Source organism: Tamandua tetradactyla, chromosome 4 (assembly GCF_023851605.1).
Source record: "Tamandua tetradactyla isolate mTamTet1 chromosome 4, mTamTet1.pri, whole genome shotgun sequence".
NCBI lineage: Eukaryota > Metazoa > Chordata > Mammalia > Pilosa > Myrmecophagidae > Tamandua > Tamandua tetradactyla.
This window is the reverse complement of record NC_135330.1, coordinates 122,095,341-122,110,741: the sequence shown is the minus strand read 5'-3', so window position 1 is coordinate 122,110,741 and position 15,401 is coordinate 122,095,341. Positions and strand designations below refer to the sequence as shown.

At 41.8% G+C, this 15,401-nt stretch overlaps 1 protein-coding gene across 1 annotated transcript in view; it reads right to left on the bottom strand.

Annotated features, from left to right (window-relative positions):
- Nucleotides 1–2,991: 2,991 nt before the first annotated feature.
- Nucleotides 2,992–15,401, bottom strand: part of LOC143680482 (uncharacterized) — a 38,010-nt gene continuing 25,600 nt past the window's right edge. The window contains exons 2-3 of the mRNA XM_077156899.1: nt 5,494–5,669; nt 2,992–3,158 (exon numbers count right to left, since the gene is read on the bottom strand). Of these exons, the coding sequence (XP_077013014.1) occupies nt 2,992–3,158; nt 5,494–5,669 (343 nt within the window). The remainder of the gene's footprint in view (nt 3,159–5,493; nt 5,670–15,401) is intronic.

Sequence of the window (15,401 nt, the reverse complement as noted above, 5' to 3'; positions counted from 1 at the left end):
ACAACCAGGAGACATATTGCAAGACCTATTTATAAGTTAGCAGCCTAATAGGGACTTAGAGAATGACTAATCTCTGTATGGAATAAGAAATACAACATGGTATCTTTGGTCCAGAATCAATGCTTGGAGTGTGCACAACGAGTGTTAAGGGCTGTACACTGAGGATCTGGCAAGAATGCTGACAGGAGCTCAGCTGAACCAGTGCTCTACTAAGGTACAAAAAGGTGAAGGAATAAAGTCTCAAGGTCTTCCAGGTTTGCCTCTCATTGTCTATCATAGTGCATCTGTATATGGTTACTCTTAATGTTATATAGTATACACTTGTGTGTATATAAAAAATATATATTTATCTGTTCTACTGTTGAGGGGTATTTGGGGCATTTATAATGTGGAGTTTTTAAATGCAGTGTTGCTCATAACATTTTATTACATGCTTTTTGATTAACATGTGTGCATTTATACGGGATACACTGAACAGGTTAGTTCATGGGTATGCACATATTCAGGCTTGGTTAAATAATTTCGAAGAGTACTCAAACAGTGGTTAGATTAATCTAGATTGCAGGAGCTTTCCCTAGCTCCCGCCTGGGGTCTTCCTCGCAGCGAGACGGGGGAACTCGGTAGCCGACCGGTCCCGGGGGCTCGAAGGTCTGGAGGGTGCGCGAGATGAAGAACGAGTCACGGGAACTGATGGGGCTGGCAAGGCATCGCGCACCAGAACATTTATTAGGGGAAGTACAGAGGTTTATATAGTGGTGAGGCGGAAATGGGGGGGGGCAGGGGAGGCACGCTGCGTGATTGGTGAAGAGGCTAAGGGTGGCAGCGAGGGATTGGGTATGCTGAGAGCAGAAAGGTCCAATGGAATGGCTTGAATATGTTGCTAGGCAGAGAGCTAGAGGAACGGGGCTGAAATTACATCCGGCAATTCCTCCCTTTTTTTATTTTAAAGGAGGGATAAGGTTAGAGGAGAAGTGGAGAAGAGAGGGCACGCTGCTAGGTATGGAGTGACCGGAGGGCTAGGTGGGTAGCAGGCTCCCTTGGAGTCTCGCGAAGGGCAATACCGACCCATACTCACGGACTTCCCCTGGGGACCCTCGCTGGCCGGGCGATTAGGTCCCAGGGTGGGCAACACTGGCTAACCAGACCTGAGCTTGGTGGCGCTCTTCCAGGCAGGCAGTACCCCTCATTAGCTGTAGGGTAGCAAGAGCGAGTAGTTGGGTTTTTTGCCGGTCGGCGGAAGCACGCCGGGCTAAACACACAATAATCAGGATGAGTAAAATTAGAAGAAGGAGTAGAATACTATAGAAAATTAGGTTTGAAGGTTGAAAGAGTGAGGAGAATTTTGCCGCTAACTCGGAGAGAAGGGTGGTTGAGAGTTTAGGGACGGTGGTTTCTTGCAGGGTAAGAATTTTGGCTTGGAGCTGGTGGGTACAGTTCCAGAAGGACTCGTTATAGGCAGTAAAGATCCAATCACGAAGGGTAAGGCGGGGTTGAGACCTATTTACGGGTATTGGGGTGATACAGAGGTGGGAGAAGGGGTAGCGTCCATCACATGTGGAAGAAGCAAGTTCGTAGAGCGCTTCTATATCTAGCGCCATTAAGTAGATTTGGTGTTGCAGGTGGAAGATAGCACGGTGTTGTAGGAGGTTGATGGTGTCCTGGTCGCCGAGGGCGCGGGTGGCAGTTAGGGTGATGTTTTCGAGGACATTGGCGGTGGTGGAGGTTTGGGTAAGCGCAACAGCGGCAGTGGTGGTGGCGGCCATGGACGCAATGAAGGCAGCCGTGATGGCGGCGGTGACCCCGAAATCTCGTTTTGCTCTGCTATGTAGAGTTTCTGCAGGGACTGAAAGAGAGAGTTGCGGGGCGACCCAGGTGGTGACATTGACAGGAATCCAGAGTAGGCGGGGCTGTAGGACCAGAAAGGCGTAGGGGAATGAAATGTTCCAGAACTTTGCAAGGTAGCAGGAGTATTGGAAGGGTGGAGAGGGACAGAGCAAGAAGGCGAAAGGTGGTTGAATGAAAATGTGGGTGCATATAGTAATGTTGGGGCCGGGCGTTATACTAAAGGGCAATGGTTTTGACGCTGAAGAGTCTGGTGGTTTTATGGTTGCATTTGTTATTGTGCAGTTTTTGAGGCAAATGAGGGGTTGGAGGTTAAGGCATGCCCAAGACCCGCATAGAAACATGTCTGAGAAGGTGGGAACGGAGGTTGCATAGGTGACTAGTCTGGCCTGAACGCCAATCATGGGGACATAAAATGCAAAGGAGGAGTTAGGTAGAAAAGGCAGGGAGGAGTTATTAACACGGTCGAAAAGGATGGGGGTGGGAAAGTGACAACTGTACCAAGTAAGATGAGTGATGGGGAGGGATTTGCGCTCCTGAGTTAAAGCTGGGTGGGGGGTAGAACAAGGCCAGCTAGGGGGTGAGGCATATGGATGTTTTGGGGAGCTGTATGTGCCGGCGGGTTTGGTGCCGTTAGTGGGGGAAGAGGTTAAGTTGAGGTATGGCATAGAGCCATTTTGGCGGTAGTGCTCAGCAGAGGGCTATGAGGCACCAAGCAGCGTTAATGAAGTCCAATTTTTGCTTTTGTCAGTGGGGCGATAGGTTTCCGAGATGTTGGCAGAGGTGATATTGAGGCAGTTAATGAATGGAGGGGGGCATGAGGAAAGATTGGAGTTTTTGCCATTGATATCGGTGAAGAACAAGAGAGCAGGAGTGGGTGGAGTGAGTGAGACATTAAGGGGGGCTTGAGTAGGCAAAAGGTGGGGATTGCAAGGAAGGCCGAGAGAAAAAGAAGAGTGAAGTAGAGTGGGGAAGAACGGACTGTCCGGTGTGAGGAAAAGAACTCCTGGCGGGTTTTGCACTGCGGCCCAGAGTTCGACGTCTTGACCTGTGGAGGCAAGGGAAAGCATTATTATGAGGAGTTGGATGAGGGTGGGGGAGGTGTGAGGGCAGTTCTGCCGGGCCCTCGAGAACAGTTGTAGGAGCTGCTCAGGTGTGGCAATGTTGCTTCATTGGTCCTGCTGAGGTGTGTCTCCTAGGGACATCTGGGCAGTCTGGTGAGCTAGGTTTCTCATTTTGCGGCGAAGCCGCCTGCTTGGTCGCCGTGGCGGGTCTGACGTTCCTTCCGGGGATCCAGATTGGCTGCGGTGCATTTTCTGGAAAGATACAAGCAAACCCACGCCCTTGGGCGAGGAGAGGGGCTGGCCCTTCCCATGTGTTAGTGGCCGGGTCGCGCCAGCGAACCAGCGGGGCTGGCGTGGGCCTGTGAGAGGGTCCCCAGTGTTTATGTAGGGGAGATAGGCCCTCTTGATCAAATGTGAGGAGATTTAGATGTATGAGAGTAGCTGTGACAAGGTCGCTAGGGGGTGCTCGAGGGCTATTAGTCTTCTCCTTTTGTATTTGAATTTTAATTAGGGGCTAGTGGAAGGCTCAATGTGACCAGCTTCTAACTGCTCTAAGACGAGGGTTTTAAGTATTTCTAATTTATAGGAGGGTAAAGGCCACTGCTCCACCCAGATGGGCTCCTCTGTGTCCCATTGAAGAGGAGTGGGTGCTGGAGGTGTTACGCGAGCAGTGGCATAAATTATTGGGGGGGCTGCGTGGTGATGATAGCTCCCGCGGCAGTTAGAATGTCCCGGCCCCACAGGATTTGATCAATGGTAATTAAAAAGAGAGGTCGGAAGGTGCCGGAGCGACCTTCCTCATCCTCCCACTTTAAGGGACGGGTGGTGCGCAGGGAGGGGGCGGAGCCTGTTGCTCCTATGACAGAGGGTCCTTTCTCCACCTCCCACTGTGTCATTAGGTGAGCTGGTAGGCATGATATTTCAGCGCCAGAGTCGACAGTGCCCGTATACCAGCGATGATGTATTTTAAGTGTGCGGGTAGGTTTGTTGGGCGTGATGGGGACTGTCCACATTACGGCTTGGGGCCTGGTTTGACCCGAGCCTGTGCCTCTTGGGAGCGGGGCTGAGGCAGGCCCCTTTTGGAGTTTAAAGGCGGCTGCCGAGAGGACGAACGGCAGTCTCGGGCCCAGTGGTAGCCCTTGTTGCAACGAGGGCAGGGCGTAGGAGGTTTGCGCTGGGACCTGTGTGAAGGGGGGTCAGCATTTGGACACTCTTTGGCAAAATGGCCAGTCTCACCACACCTGAAACAGCCTGAGGTGAGAGACATGGCGGTGGCAGTGGCTTGGGCTAGAGAGGAGGCACTAGCGTCGATATTAGTACACGCTAGTACCCAGTTGTGCACCCCCTTTTCTTTTATTGGGATGAGCGCTTGCGTACAAGCGGGGAGGGCTCCCTCAAAAATGAGCACTTTGGCAAGTGCCATTCGAGCGTGGTTGTCAGCTACTTTTCGCTCGCAGGTGTCAGTGACCCGTGAGACAAAGGAGGCAAAATTTTCCTCCCGGCCTTGAGTGAGGTTAGCAAACTTTTCTGGCTTAGCAGCTGAACATGTGCGGAAGGCTCGTAGAGCTACTTCCCTTAACTGGAGCCAGAAGCCCGGTGGGGCTTGCACGTAGTGTGCAGGAAGGGTGAAGGGGCCTGTCCCGGTGAAGGCTTCAGCCGGGAGGTCAATGCCGGAGGCATGGTTAGTGATAACCTGTTTTTCTATTTCTGCATGGAAATGAGCCCACCAGTCAACATATTGACCGGGGGTGAGGATAGCTCTCGCTAGAGAGATCCAGTCAAAGGGAGTGCATAGCTGCTGGGACAGTTCCTCAATGAGATGGGTGGCGTAAGGGCTGTTTAGGCCATCCTCTTTAACTGCCTTGCGGAGGCACTTAACCTCATCGGCGTTAAACGGATACCAAGGGAGGGGGCGTTGTGGGGAGAGCTGAAGGTTCATGGGAAAGTAAGAGACTGGTGGCGGGGCCATGGGGTCTATCTGCGTGAACTCAGGCAGTGGGGGGATGAAAGGTTATCATGATTAGGAGGTCTGTGCCAAGGATTCCTTGTTGTATCGGGGGGAGGTTCCCATGGGTTATTGGTGCTCGCGGCAGGCGCGGCCTGCGGCCAAGGGGACGGATTAAGAGGAAGGGCATCAGCACAAAATGGCGGGGGACAGGGCGGGGCAGGGGCACAAAATGGCAGCTGGCCACCCTTCTCAGTGAGGGCAGGGGGAGACCACTTCCCGTTTTTGTTTGTTGAAGAAGGAGGAAGTGTGCCATTTTGATTAGCTTCGAGGTTGTTTAGTTTAGGGGGATCGAGTTCAAGCGCATTATTTAGTTGTTGAAAGAGGGATTCGGTATCAGGATTAAAGTCATTGTGAGAGTCCTCGGCGTTATGGGGGTGTTGAGCAGACAAAGCCTCCCGTGGGGCGCAGTGGGACAGGGCCGCGAGCCTTGAAGGCAGGAACGAATAGTGAGTGATGAGCGTAGGTAAGAGACCGGGGGTGGGGGGGGGAGTGGGGGGGGAAGTGCTGAGTATTTCATGGAAAAGAGTAATGGAATAATTTTATACAGGGTCCCTTGCCGTTAGGGACGGGGGCCCTTACCTGTCGAGCGACGGCGAACGGGGCTGATGAGGAGACGAGTAGTGCCGGTCCCTGTTCGGGCGCCAATTGCAGGAGCTTTCCCTAGCTCCCGCCTGGGGTCTTCCTCGCAGCGAGACGGGGGAACTCGGTAGCCGACCGGTCCCGGGGGCTCGAAGGTCTGGAGGGCGCACGAAGGTCTGGAGGGCGCACGAGACGAAGAACAAGTCGCGGGAACTGATGGGGCTGGCAAGGCCTCACGCACCAGAACGTTTATTAGAGGAAGTACAGAGGTTTATATAGTGGTGAGGCGGAAATGGGGGGGGCCAGGGGAGGCGCGCTGCGTGATTGGTGAGGAGGCTAAGGGTGGCAGCGAGGGATTGGGTGTGCTGAGAGCAGAAAGGTCCAATGGAATGGCTTGAATATGTTGCTAGGCAGAGAGCTAGAGGAACGGGGCTGAAATTACATCCGGCACTAGATTACATGATCAGTATTTTAGAATTCTGGTGGCTCCACATCCTTCCCAAAACATGGTATTTTCACTTTTTCTTTTTAATCGCATCCATTGTGACAGCTATGTAGAATCACTGCATTATAATGATTAATCAAACTGATCACTTTTTGTATGTTCATGGATCATCTGGATATTCTTTTTTGTGAAACACTGATTAAAGGTCTTTTTCTCCTTTTCCATTTTTAAAATATATTTTTCCTATTGATTTATATGGTTAAAAATATTCTGGTGAGTGACATCATCGACATGGTGATGTGAGATATCCCCTGAAAAGTCTTGCCCAGAGAAATGGCAAGTTAAAGGACAAATTCTACTTGCTTACAATGCTGGCGGATGGTACAGGCTTGAGAAAGACTCCCCACATGCTGAATCAAAGAAACAGAAAAATACCGCATAGGTAGGAAAATTCCATCCTGTACTGCTGGCCTGTTCCCATTCCCCTTTCCCGCAGCTTGAGCCCACACAGCTTCAGAGTCACTCAGAGGCAGCATGGGGACCTCCCACCATGGACAGAGACTGCAGAGTGACCCCCAGGAGCAAGCCAGAGCACAAACCGCTAAATACAAAAGGGCCCCAAAGCAGGGAGGATAGAGACACTGCAATAGAAATTCCCCTTTCTAGATTGACCCCATCTGGTTCCTTGGGGCAGGATACCTTACCAGGGAAGAAATGGGAGGCAGAAAAGTCTCTCAGAGAAAAAAAAACAAAAGCAACAACAACACACTGTTGTAAGACAGGACAGGTCTCAGGACAGAAAAATTGTTTAAGAGAAATGAGACACTGAGTAAGGGAGAAAATGTGAATAAATCACAGGAGGCAAGGAGGAAAGTCGCACAAAAACAGACAGACCATATCATGATTCCCAGAGAAGGAACAGGGGAAAGAAAGATCTTCCGTGGAGGAGGAACAATTACACAAAAAATGCAATCTTGAAAACTGCACCACGTATCTGTGGCAACAATCAGATGAAGAAAGGCTGAAACACCCATTAAACATGGGCGATTCTCAAGGTCTAGTATAAGTCAGCCCAAGTGTTAAAGAAGAGCAATACAAATCCAGTCAACAATAAAGCCCTTGCCAACAGGGAAAAACAGACCTTCAGAATAGTTCATCAAGATAATCAGATGCCCAGACATTAAGAAAAAATTACAGGCCATGCAAACAAACAGGAAGACATGGCTCAGTCAATAAACAAAATCATAGCTTCAGAGGAGTCTCAGAAGTTGGAAAAACTAATCAAAGCTGTTCAAAAAAATCTAAATCAGTTCAAGAAAATGAAGGCAAGGATGCATAAAGAGATAACGGTTATTAAGAAGACAATGTGTAAGCTTAAAGAAAAATTGGAAAGTATAAAGGAAAGTAACAGAAATTAAGGGGATGGAAGGAATAATAGTAGAGATTAAAAATACACTAAAGACATAGAACAGTGGATTTGAACAGGCAGAAGAAAGAATCAGTAAACTAGAAGACAGGGCAATCAAAAGCATACATTCATGTTGAATACTTAATTTATTATTATTATTATTATTATGTAACAAATCTTGTCAACTTTGCGCTATAAAAATATTCTAGGTTTCCTCCTAAAAGTTAGTGTAAGTCATATGTTGCTTCATAAGTGTTAGTCTTAAGCTTTACTCACATGATATTACTAATGACTAATACAATAGCCAAGCTTTATTAAAATTCAGGTGACAATGTGAATTACCAGCAAGGGAGCTATAATTTTTAGTCAGTGTCTCATTTCCCATAAGAAATAAATTCAACATTGCTATTGAAGATGTAATATATTAAACAGAGGTATAATAGACTTGTTTAAGCAGCATTTTAGGCAACCAAAAGAAAACATGCTTATTTATATTGAACACTGACAGTAAAATGTAACTAGCTTAATTTATGTGTGTGCGTAGGGAAAAATTTGCTCGAACTATTCTGAATAACAATGTGAAAAATGATTTGGGGGAAGCGTTCTCTTAATTATGTCTGCAGCTGATAGGGATGAAGAAAATAAACAAAGGGGAATTAGAATGCACACAAGTATGTTTAATATTTGTCTATCAACACCTGGCAGACCAAATTATTTAAGTAATAATTCCATCTTAGCACCTAGCAAATATTGTTAAATCTAGCAGAGTTATTATTTTTGAAAAAGAAAGAATGCCTATCTCAGGATAAACTCTATTATGGATTCAAAATTTTAAGTTGAATTTCTAGCAAAACACAGATTTATCACAATTATAGAGATGAAATAAATAAAGCCCAGATAAATTAAATAATATCTTAAAATTCCTATGTTCTTGAATGTGTTTTGCACAATTTTTTATATTACAAGAAAAAGGGAGATTGAGAAGCTGTGCGTTAAGAGAATTATTGAAAGCATATTACTTATGTTCTAAAAAGGTTAGCAAGAGATACAAGTAGGGCGGTGTGATGGTGGCTCAGCGGCAGAATTCTCACCTGCCATGGTGGAGACCCAGATTCGTTTCCCAGTGCCTGCCCATCCAAAAAAAAAAAAAAAAGACACACAAGTAAAGCTTATATTAAAATCCTATTTTGTTTCTTAATACAGGAGCCAACTAATATGTCAACAAAAGATAAATATTGTCAAACAAAAAGTAAACATAAATTACTTCTTAATTGCTAAGCTCAATTACTTGCTATGCTTAATAGACTAACTTTTATGATTAAATAATGGATACTCTGTATTTCAGCTAAACATATTTTGCTTTGTTTTAATTGTATTTACCTTTCAGCATGAAATTGCTACCCAGATGAAAGCAGGAAAAAAAAAAAACTACTAAAGCATATCAAGTCAAATCCAAATTCAAACATAAATGAGAGCTCCTTCATTCCCCATGGAAAAATTTTAATGAGAAATTCCAAATTAATAATAAAATAATTATCTAGACTTTCAAGTTGCAAAAGTAGGGGAACTACTTGATTATATACGTTCTCTCATTAATAAGTGTTTATAGAAACAGGCGGTGAAATCTTCCCAAATTGCCTTTCAAAGTAAAACGATTAGATAAATAGAAGAAAATCTCCTGCAAAAAATACACTGTTACTGATGTTTCCTGATAACGTTGATATATCATTTCTCTAGAATCTATTAAAATGTTTTGTAGGTATTCTGGGGGAAGGGAGGTTTGGTGTTTAACCCTGTGAAAAATGAAGACAGCATTTTCTTTTTCAATTTATGTTATTCCCCATATATGAAGTAAGGATAATTCCTCCAGCACCTGAAGGAAAGACTGAGTCTTCATCAAGGAGTATTCTATCATAAGCTGTCAAATTAGCAGGAACATTTTATTGTTGTTGATTAAATACAGGAAGAAGGCATTGCTATCTTCCTCTATGTTCAATTAGGGTGATTTACATTTCATACCAGAAATTTCTTTATGCTTAAAAAAAATAGCCAAATTATTAGAAATCACATGCTGTTAAACACCCAGTTAAAGACATGTGAATTTGAGCTGGTTAACTTTTCCTTAACACCACAGAATACCTGAGCATATATATTTGTGCCCTTGCCATGAGACTATTTGCTATTAGGCTGTCTTATTGAAAGATCAATATTGACTTATCTACAATGAGTCCTCCTATTTAGGGTTCCTTGTTGCATTTTATCAGGAAGTTTAAATATAGCATGGATATTTTGTTGCCACTACAGGTACTAGTCAGTGTTTTCTAAGATTTTGTTCAGATTTTCTTAGCACTAAAGTCTGCACACCAAGAAATGTAGCTCACCATCATTTTAGTATAAAAATCCATCTCAACTGTTTACTAAAGGTGGAGAAAATATCCCAGGTTTCAAGCCACCAAAAGTATATACAAAGTATGTTTCAATTATAAAATTTCCACCATCCAGAAATTATTTTAGTCATTTTACTTAAGCATGATCTTTTCTTATGATACACCTAATTTTTAATGTAGCCAGAAATGTCCCTGTGAACTCACTCACCAATGAACTGCAAGGATTGTTCAAAGAAAAGTCTTTTGAGCCAATTTTGAAGGAATATAAATAAAAGAGGAAACACTCAACAGGACTGAAGAACCATTCCCCCTCATAAAAGTAAAATATATATATATATAATGATCTCATTCATGTGTGAACACGAAGTCAACATTTTGCTCACCATTAATTGATAAGGAACAAGAGGATCCAGATGTGTACACACACACACAGACACACACACAGATACAGTCACACACCCCATACTGGTGATTATTGGTAGTGGTCATGATGTACATACTATATGGGAGTATCTTTTTCACTTATCTGAAAGTCTGAACTAAAACTTCTAAAACTGGATATTTTGTTTTATTTTGTTTTGGGTTTGATGTATTATTGTTCAGATTTTAATTATCTGATAAAGGGCCCTCTGAATTGTTATATTTGTGTATTTTACTGATTTGTGCAGTAAAGTGCTTATAAAGTTTTATATTTTTCCAGAATTTTTCCTCTTCTAAGTTTGCATTGCCATACATCAATTATCTGTACATAGTCACCTAAATAAAACTTTCTATTTAAATAACATTTTCTTGTCATCTCCTCAGAATACATGAATTAAAGCTAAGCCTCCAGAAATTAAACCCTGAGTTTTATGTTATCTTACTACTATAAGCCAATCTCCAATGAGAGTAACCTAATGGAAAGTCAAGTTGTATCTGCACTTCTAACAAACAGATATTAGAAAAAGAATGACCAAATATTCAGTAGAGGGGACTCATATAAATGACAAGGTATCAATCAGTTATTTTAATAATTTTAACAACTGATCTTAATGCTTCAAAATTTTTAATGTTTATGTGTTTTTCTTGCATTTCGTACATTTGTACGATTATTTTTTTCTTTTATTTTGCTAATTTGTTTTGATTACCATTCAAAGAAGGCTATTTTTTTTCTCACTGATTTTCCAGTTATTTATTCTCTAACATACTGATGTAAACCTATGAATCCCTTCTGAATATGGCTAAATGCATCCCAAAAATATGGGGTATATTGCCTTTCATTCTGTTGAATAGACTTTCTAATTTCATTGCAATTTATTCTTTTACTATTTGATATTTGTATGTTTCTTTTTGAGAATGTTTTATTCTATGTATCTTTCTTTCAGTTTCATTCATTTTCTCCCCGGGGTTAAATGTACTTTTTTTTGTTATTTTATATTCATGGATTATCTCTTCAGCTTTATCACGTTTATTGCTAAACCAATTTTGTTAACGATTGTTATTCTTATTTTTTGTACTTTATTATATTATATTATTTTGCAATTTTAAAATGTTTTGTTTGTATCATTGTACAATTGCTTTCAAAGACTTGGCTGAATTTTTGAAAGGCTACTCTATGCATGGGCAATATTTCTGAATGTTTAAAAATGCATTTCCAATATCTAGAATACTACTTTTCTATTCTTATCTGTCTTTTAAAATGTTGTATTAGACATTGAATATGTGTTAATTATTGCTTATTAAACCATCTTAGGCTACATTCTAAAGGGGATTTTGGATGATTTTATGAGTTCAGCTCCTATGAAAAGTTACTTTTTCAGGTTTATCTATGTTCCTATAGTTACATTCCTTTATGCTTTCTAATTGAAAATACTGGGGCTTCTCAGAGTTCCTTCTTTTGGACATTGCATTCCAATTTTAATCTTTCACTCCCATGAGTCTGTCTACTCACTCATGCTCATTTTTCGCAGCTGTCTCTTTTGGAATTAGAAATATACTTATGTAGCAGAATAAAACAACAACATCAATACATTATCCCCAAAGGAAAAAAAAATACTTTTAGACAACAGAAATATTCGTGTTTAATCATTGTGACATCTTCAAGGCTTGAAAGTAAAATAAATACTGATAAAATAAATGAAAACTTGGAAAATAGAGCAATTCAATAAAATAATGCTTACAGTTGGTTTGATTTTCTTCATTGTGTCTTTCTTGCGTGGAATGTTGATGTAAATGCTTTGACAGCATTTCAGTTCCTTATCAGTATCTTTTACCACTTTTGGTCAAGACTACAGAGTGACATGCAAGCCTCCCAATACACCATTACAATTATGGTAAAAAATCATTAAACCAAGAGTTTAATACATAGAGGGAGATTTACATAGGAAGAATCCATGAGGCTTGCAATTTTATAGAGAGGTTTAAATTTCTGGAATCTCAAGCTACTAAATGAGAAAAGTAATAAGAGAAGGGTTGGAAACAAGAGTTACATGGATATCTATCTGTGAAACAATATATCATTGCTGCTCCTCCTTCCTTATTCACTCTCCTTGCACCCACAAGACACATGCAACAGCAACAGATATCCATAGAGTTCTCTCCAGAGAAAAGCATCCATATACTTAGTATAGCAATAGTATGAAAGTTGTGCTCATAATATATCAATCTAAATTTAGTTTCCTAAGCAATAACCCACTCAACATATATAGAACTTATGAGCAGCTCTAATGAGCTTTAATTTTTTTAAATAAGCAAAGATCACCAATGTAGACATTTGGCCCTTTAGAACTTAATGCAATTTTATGAAATTCATTCTCTTTCTCCTTCTCTTTTCTTCTCCCTCCTCTCACTTCTTTTTTCCAGTTTGCTTTCTCTTTCCCTCTCTTTTCTTTTCTCTCTCTTTGACCCTTCAGCTGGTCAGTGTTAAGTCCCTGACACAGAAGCATCAGACATTGAGATTCTGGAGCATCTCATTCTTGGCGGGGGGGGGGGGGGGGGGGGGGGGGGGGGGGGGAGTTGGGAGGGTTATTTTTGGAATCCTAATTTAGGACTTGTCCAAACCTTGTGGCAGATCAAATTATGTAACCCAGTTTGAACATATTCTTGGAGTGGAACCACTGAACATTAGATCCCTTCAAGATGTTATTTCAGTTAGGATGTGGCCCAACAGAATCAGTTTGGGTTTTAATATGGATTACTGGAGTCATTTATAAGTAGAGTGATGGAAAGAGAGAGAAGTCATGGGGCACAACCGGAAGTCAGGAGTCAATCGAACTTGGAGGTGAAAGGAGAAGATGTTGCCTTGTGCATTGTCATATGATGGAAAAGCCAAGGAGCCTTAAAGTTAGCTGGGCAGAATGGAGATATCCACCCTAGGAGGAAGCAAGCTTTCCAGCATCTAAAACCATGAACCAAAAACTTTCTGTTATTAAGTCAACCCATTGTATTACATTTCATTTAGCAGCTAGGAAACTAAAATAACTCTCAACAATATTTTGAGTTACTTAAAAATCTGTTCAATAAGCTATTTATTTGTTTTATCACACAGAGTATGGTAGTTAGATTCAGGTGTCAACTTGGCTAAGTGAAGGTGCCTTAGATCTATTGCTGGGGACAAGAGCCAATGGCATGTGAACCTCATCTGTCTCTGATTACATCTGCAATTGGCTAGGAGGCATGCTTGCTGCAATGAATGATGTTTGATCTGATTGGCTGGTGCTTAAATGAGAGAACTGAAAGTAGCACAGTCCAAGCAGCTTGCCGTACTTCATCTCAGCACTTGCAGCTCAGCCAGGTGAAGATGCAGAAAGAAATCACCCCTGGGAAAGTCGTTGGAACCCAGAGGCCTGGAGAGAAGGCCAGCAGAGATCACCCTGTGCCTTCCCATGTAAGAAAGAACCTCAGTTGAAAATTAGCTGCCTTTCCTCTGAAGAACTATATGTCAACTAAATAAATCTCCTTTTATTAAAAGCTGATCCATCTCTGGTGTGCTGCATTCTGGCAGCTAGCAAACTACAACACAGATTAGCTTTAGTTCTTACAACAAGATCATTCACTCATGCCGAAATGACAACCAATCTATCTCTGGGCAAGAAAATTTCAGGAACATCATAGGAAGCTAGTATTTGTTATCTCTCATGTTTGTGGCTGAAGACAGTGAAAATTCAGGTCAGCTTAAGACATGGGATTCAAGCAAACTGTGACATTCAGTGGCAAAAAGCTGTTAAATTATTACCTGTGCTCAACTTAAATAAAGTATCTAATAATAACAAGGCTTTGAGAGATGGAGTTCCCTCAAAAAGAACAGAATTAAGTCAGGTCTCAAAGGTGGTTTGGTTGCTTTTAATTTTGCTGGACAGCTTAAAGGAAATATATAACAAGCTCAAGGTACTAAATTCTCAGCTTGAAACTCAGATAGACAACCAAGGATTTTCAGCATCTCTCTCTTTTGTCTCTAGGCTGAGATAGATGAAAATCAAACTAAATCTTTTTTGCATGGACAGGCACTGGGAATCAAATCCAGGTCTCCAGCACAGCAGGCGAGAACTCTGCCTGCTGAGCCATTATGGCCCGCCCCAAACTAAACTTTTATCTTAAGGATTTTCAATTTATGTCTGTTAAATTAGCAGTCTGACAATATGTCAAATGTGACACAGCTTTGATAGGTAAAGAATAAAATTGAGTACACATTAATGACATATTAAGAGATCTGGATGTCCTAACCAAATATTGAGAGTTCAAGTTAAACTCCATTTCCAACCGAGAATTTTCTGCTGTCTGATGTAACTATTCTTGTTGTACTTAAAAATCCTAAAATTGTTTGACTAAGGCATTTCCTTGTAAAGAGAATTCAATCCTTCATGAACTTCCTACTCAACACCTCTTATTATCTTCAGACCTATAGCTAAAATCAGTTCCCAGCAGGATGCATGAAATTACATATTCACACACAGGAGAAAAGCTCGTGATTTTGCCAATATATTAAAAAACTAGAAAACATATGAAGATGTATGTGTTAAGTCTGCTAGACATTAAAAAAAGAAATAACATAATCTAAGGTAGAGCTGAATTTGTAGATACAGATGCAAAAAGTACATATTCTAGCTTATTATACTAGCTTTCAAAAATATAGTCATTTGCTTTGGTGGCTACTGAGATCTTGTTTCAAAGATTATGCATTCTAACAAGTGGATAATCTAGAAATTCGTTGAACATGTAGAGGAAGGAAGAAAAAGATTTAGGAATATATTTGCCATATGTAACCCCTTAAACTACAAGCCAAACTCATACGTTCCAGAAAATATTACATTACCTAAAGTACTGGGAACACCTCTGAAAAGGAAAGTACCATATCTTTGAAAAGTGCAGGAATGCCAATTCTCCTAGGATGAGTTTGTTGATGGAGGGCGATTCAACACTTGAAATGTACTTCCAGATGCAAAGTGGATATTTAAGAGATGGGCCAGAGAGATAATCAGAATTACTTGATGAACAGGGATCTTTCAAGATCTTTCACGTAATTCCTTAGGTTGGAATTGGTAGCTCCCTCCTTCATGTTACTTAACTCATTCACAATCTCATCAAAACCTCCAATATTAACTTTACCAATTCACTTATATTCAAAGGACTGGTCAAAATTGGCATAGATTCTGACCTTCAGCCATCTCTTCTGATAAAAAGAGTAGTGGCA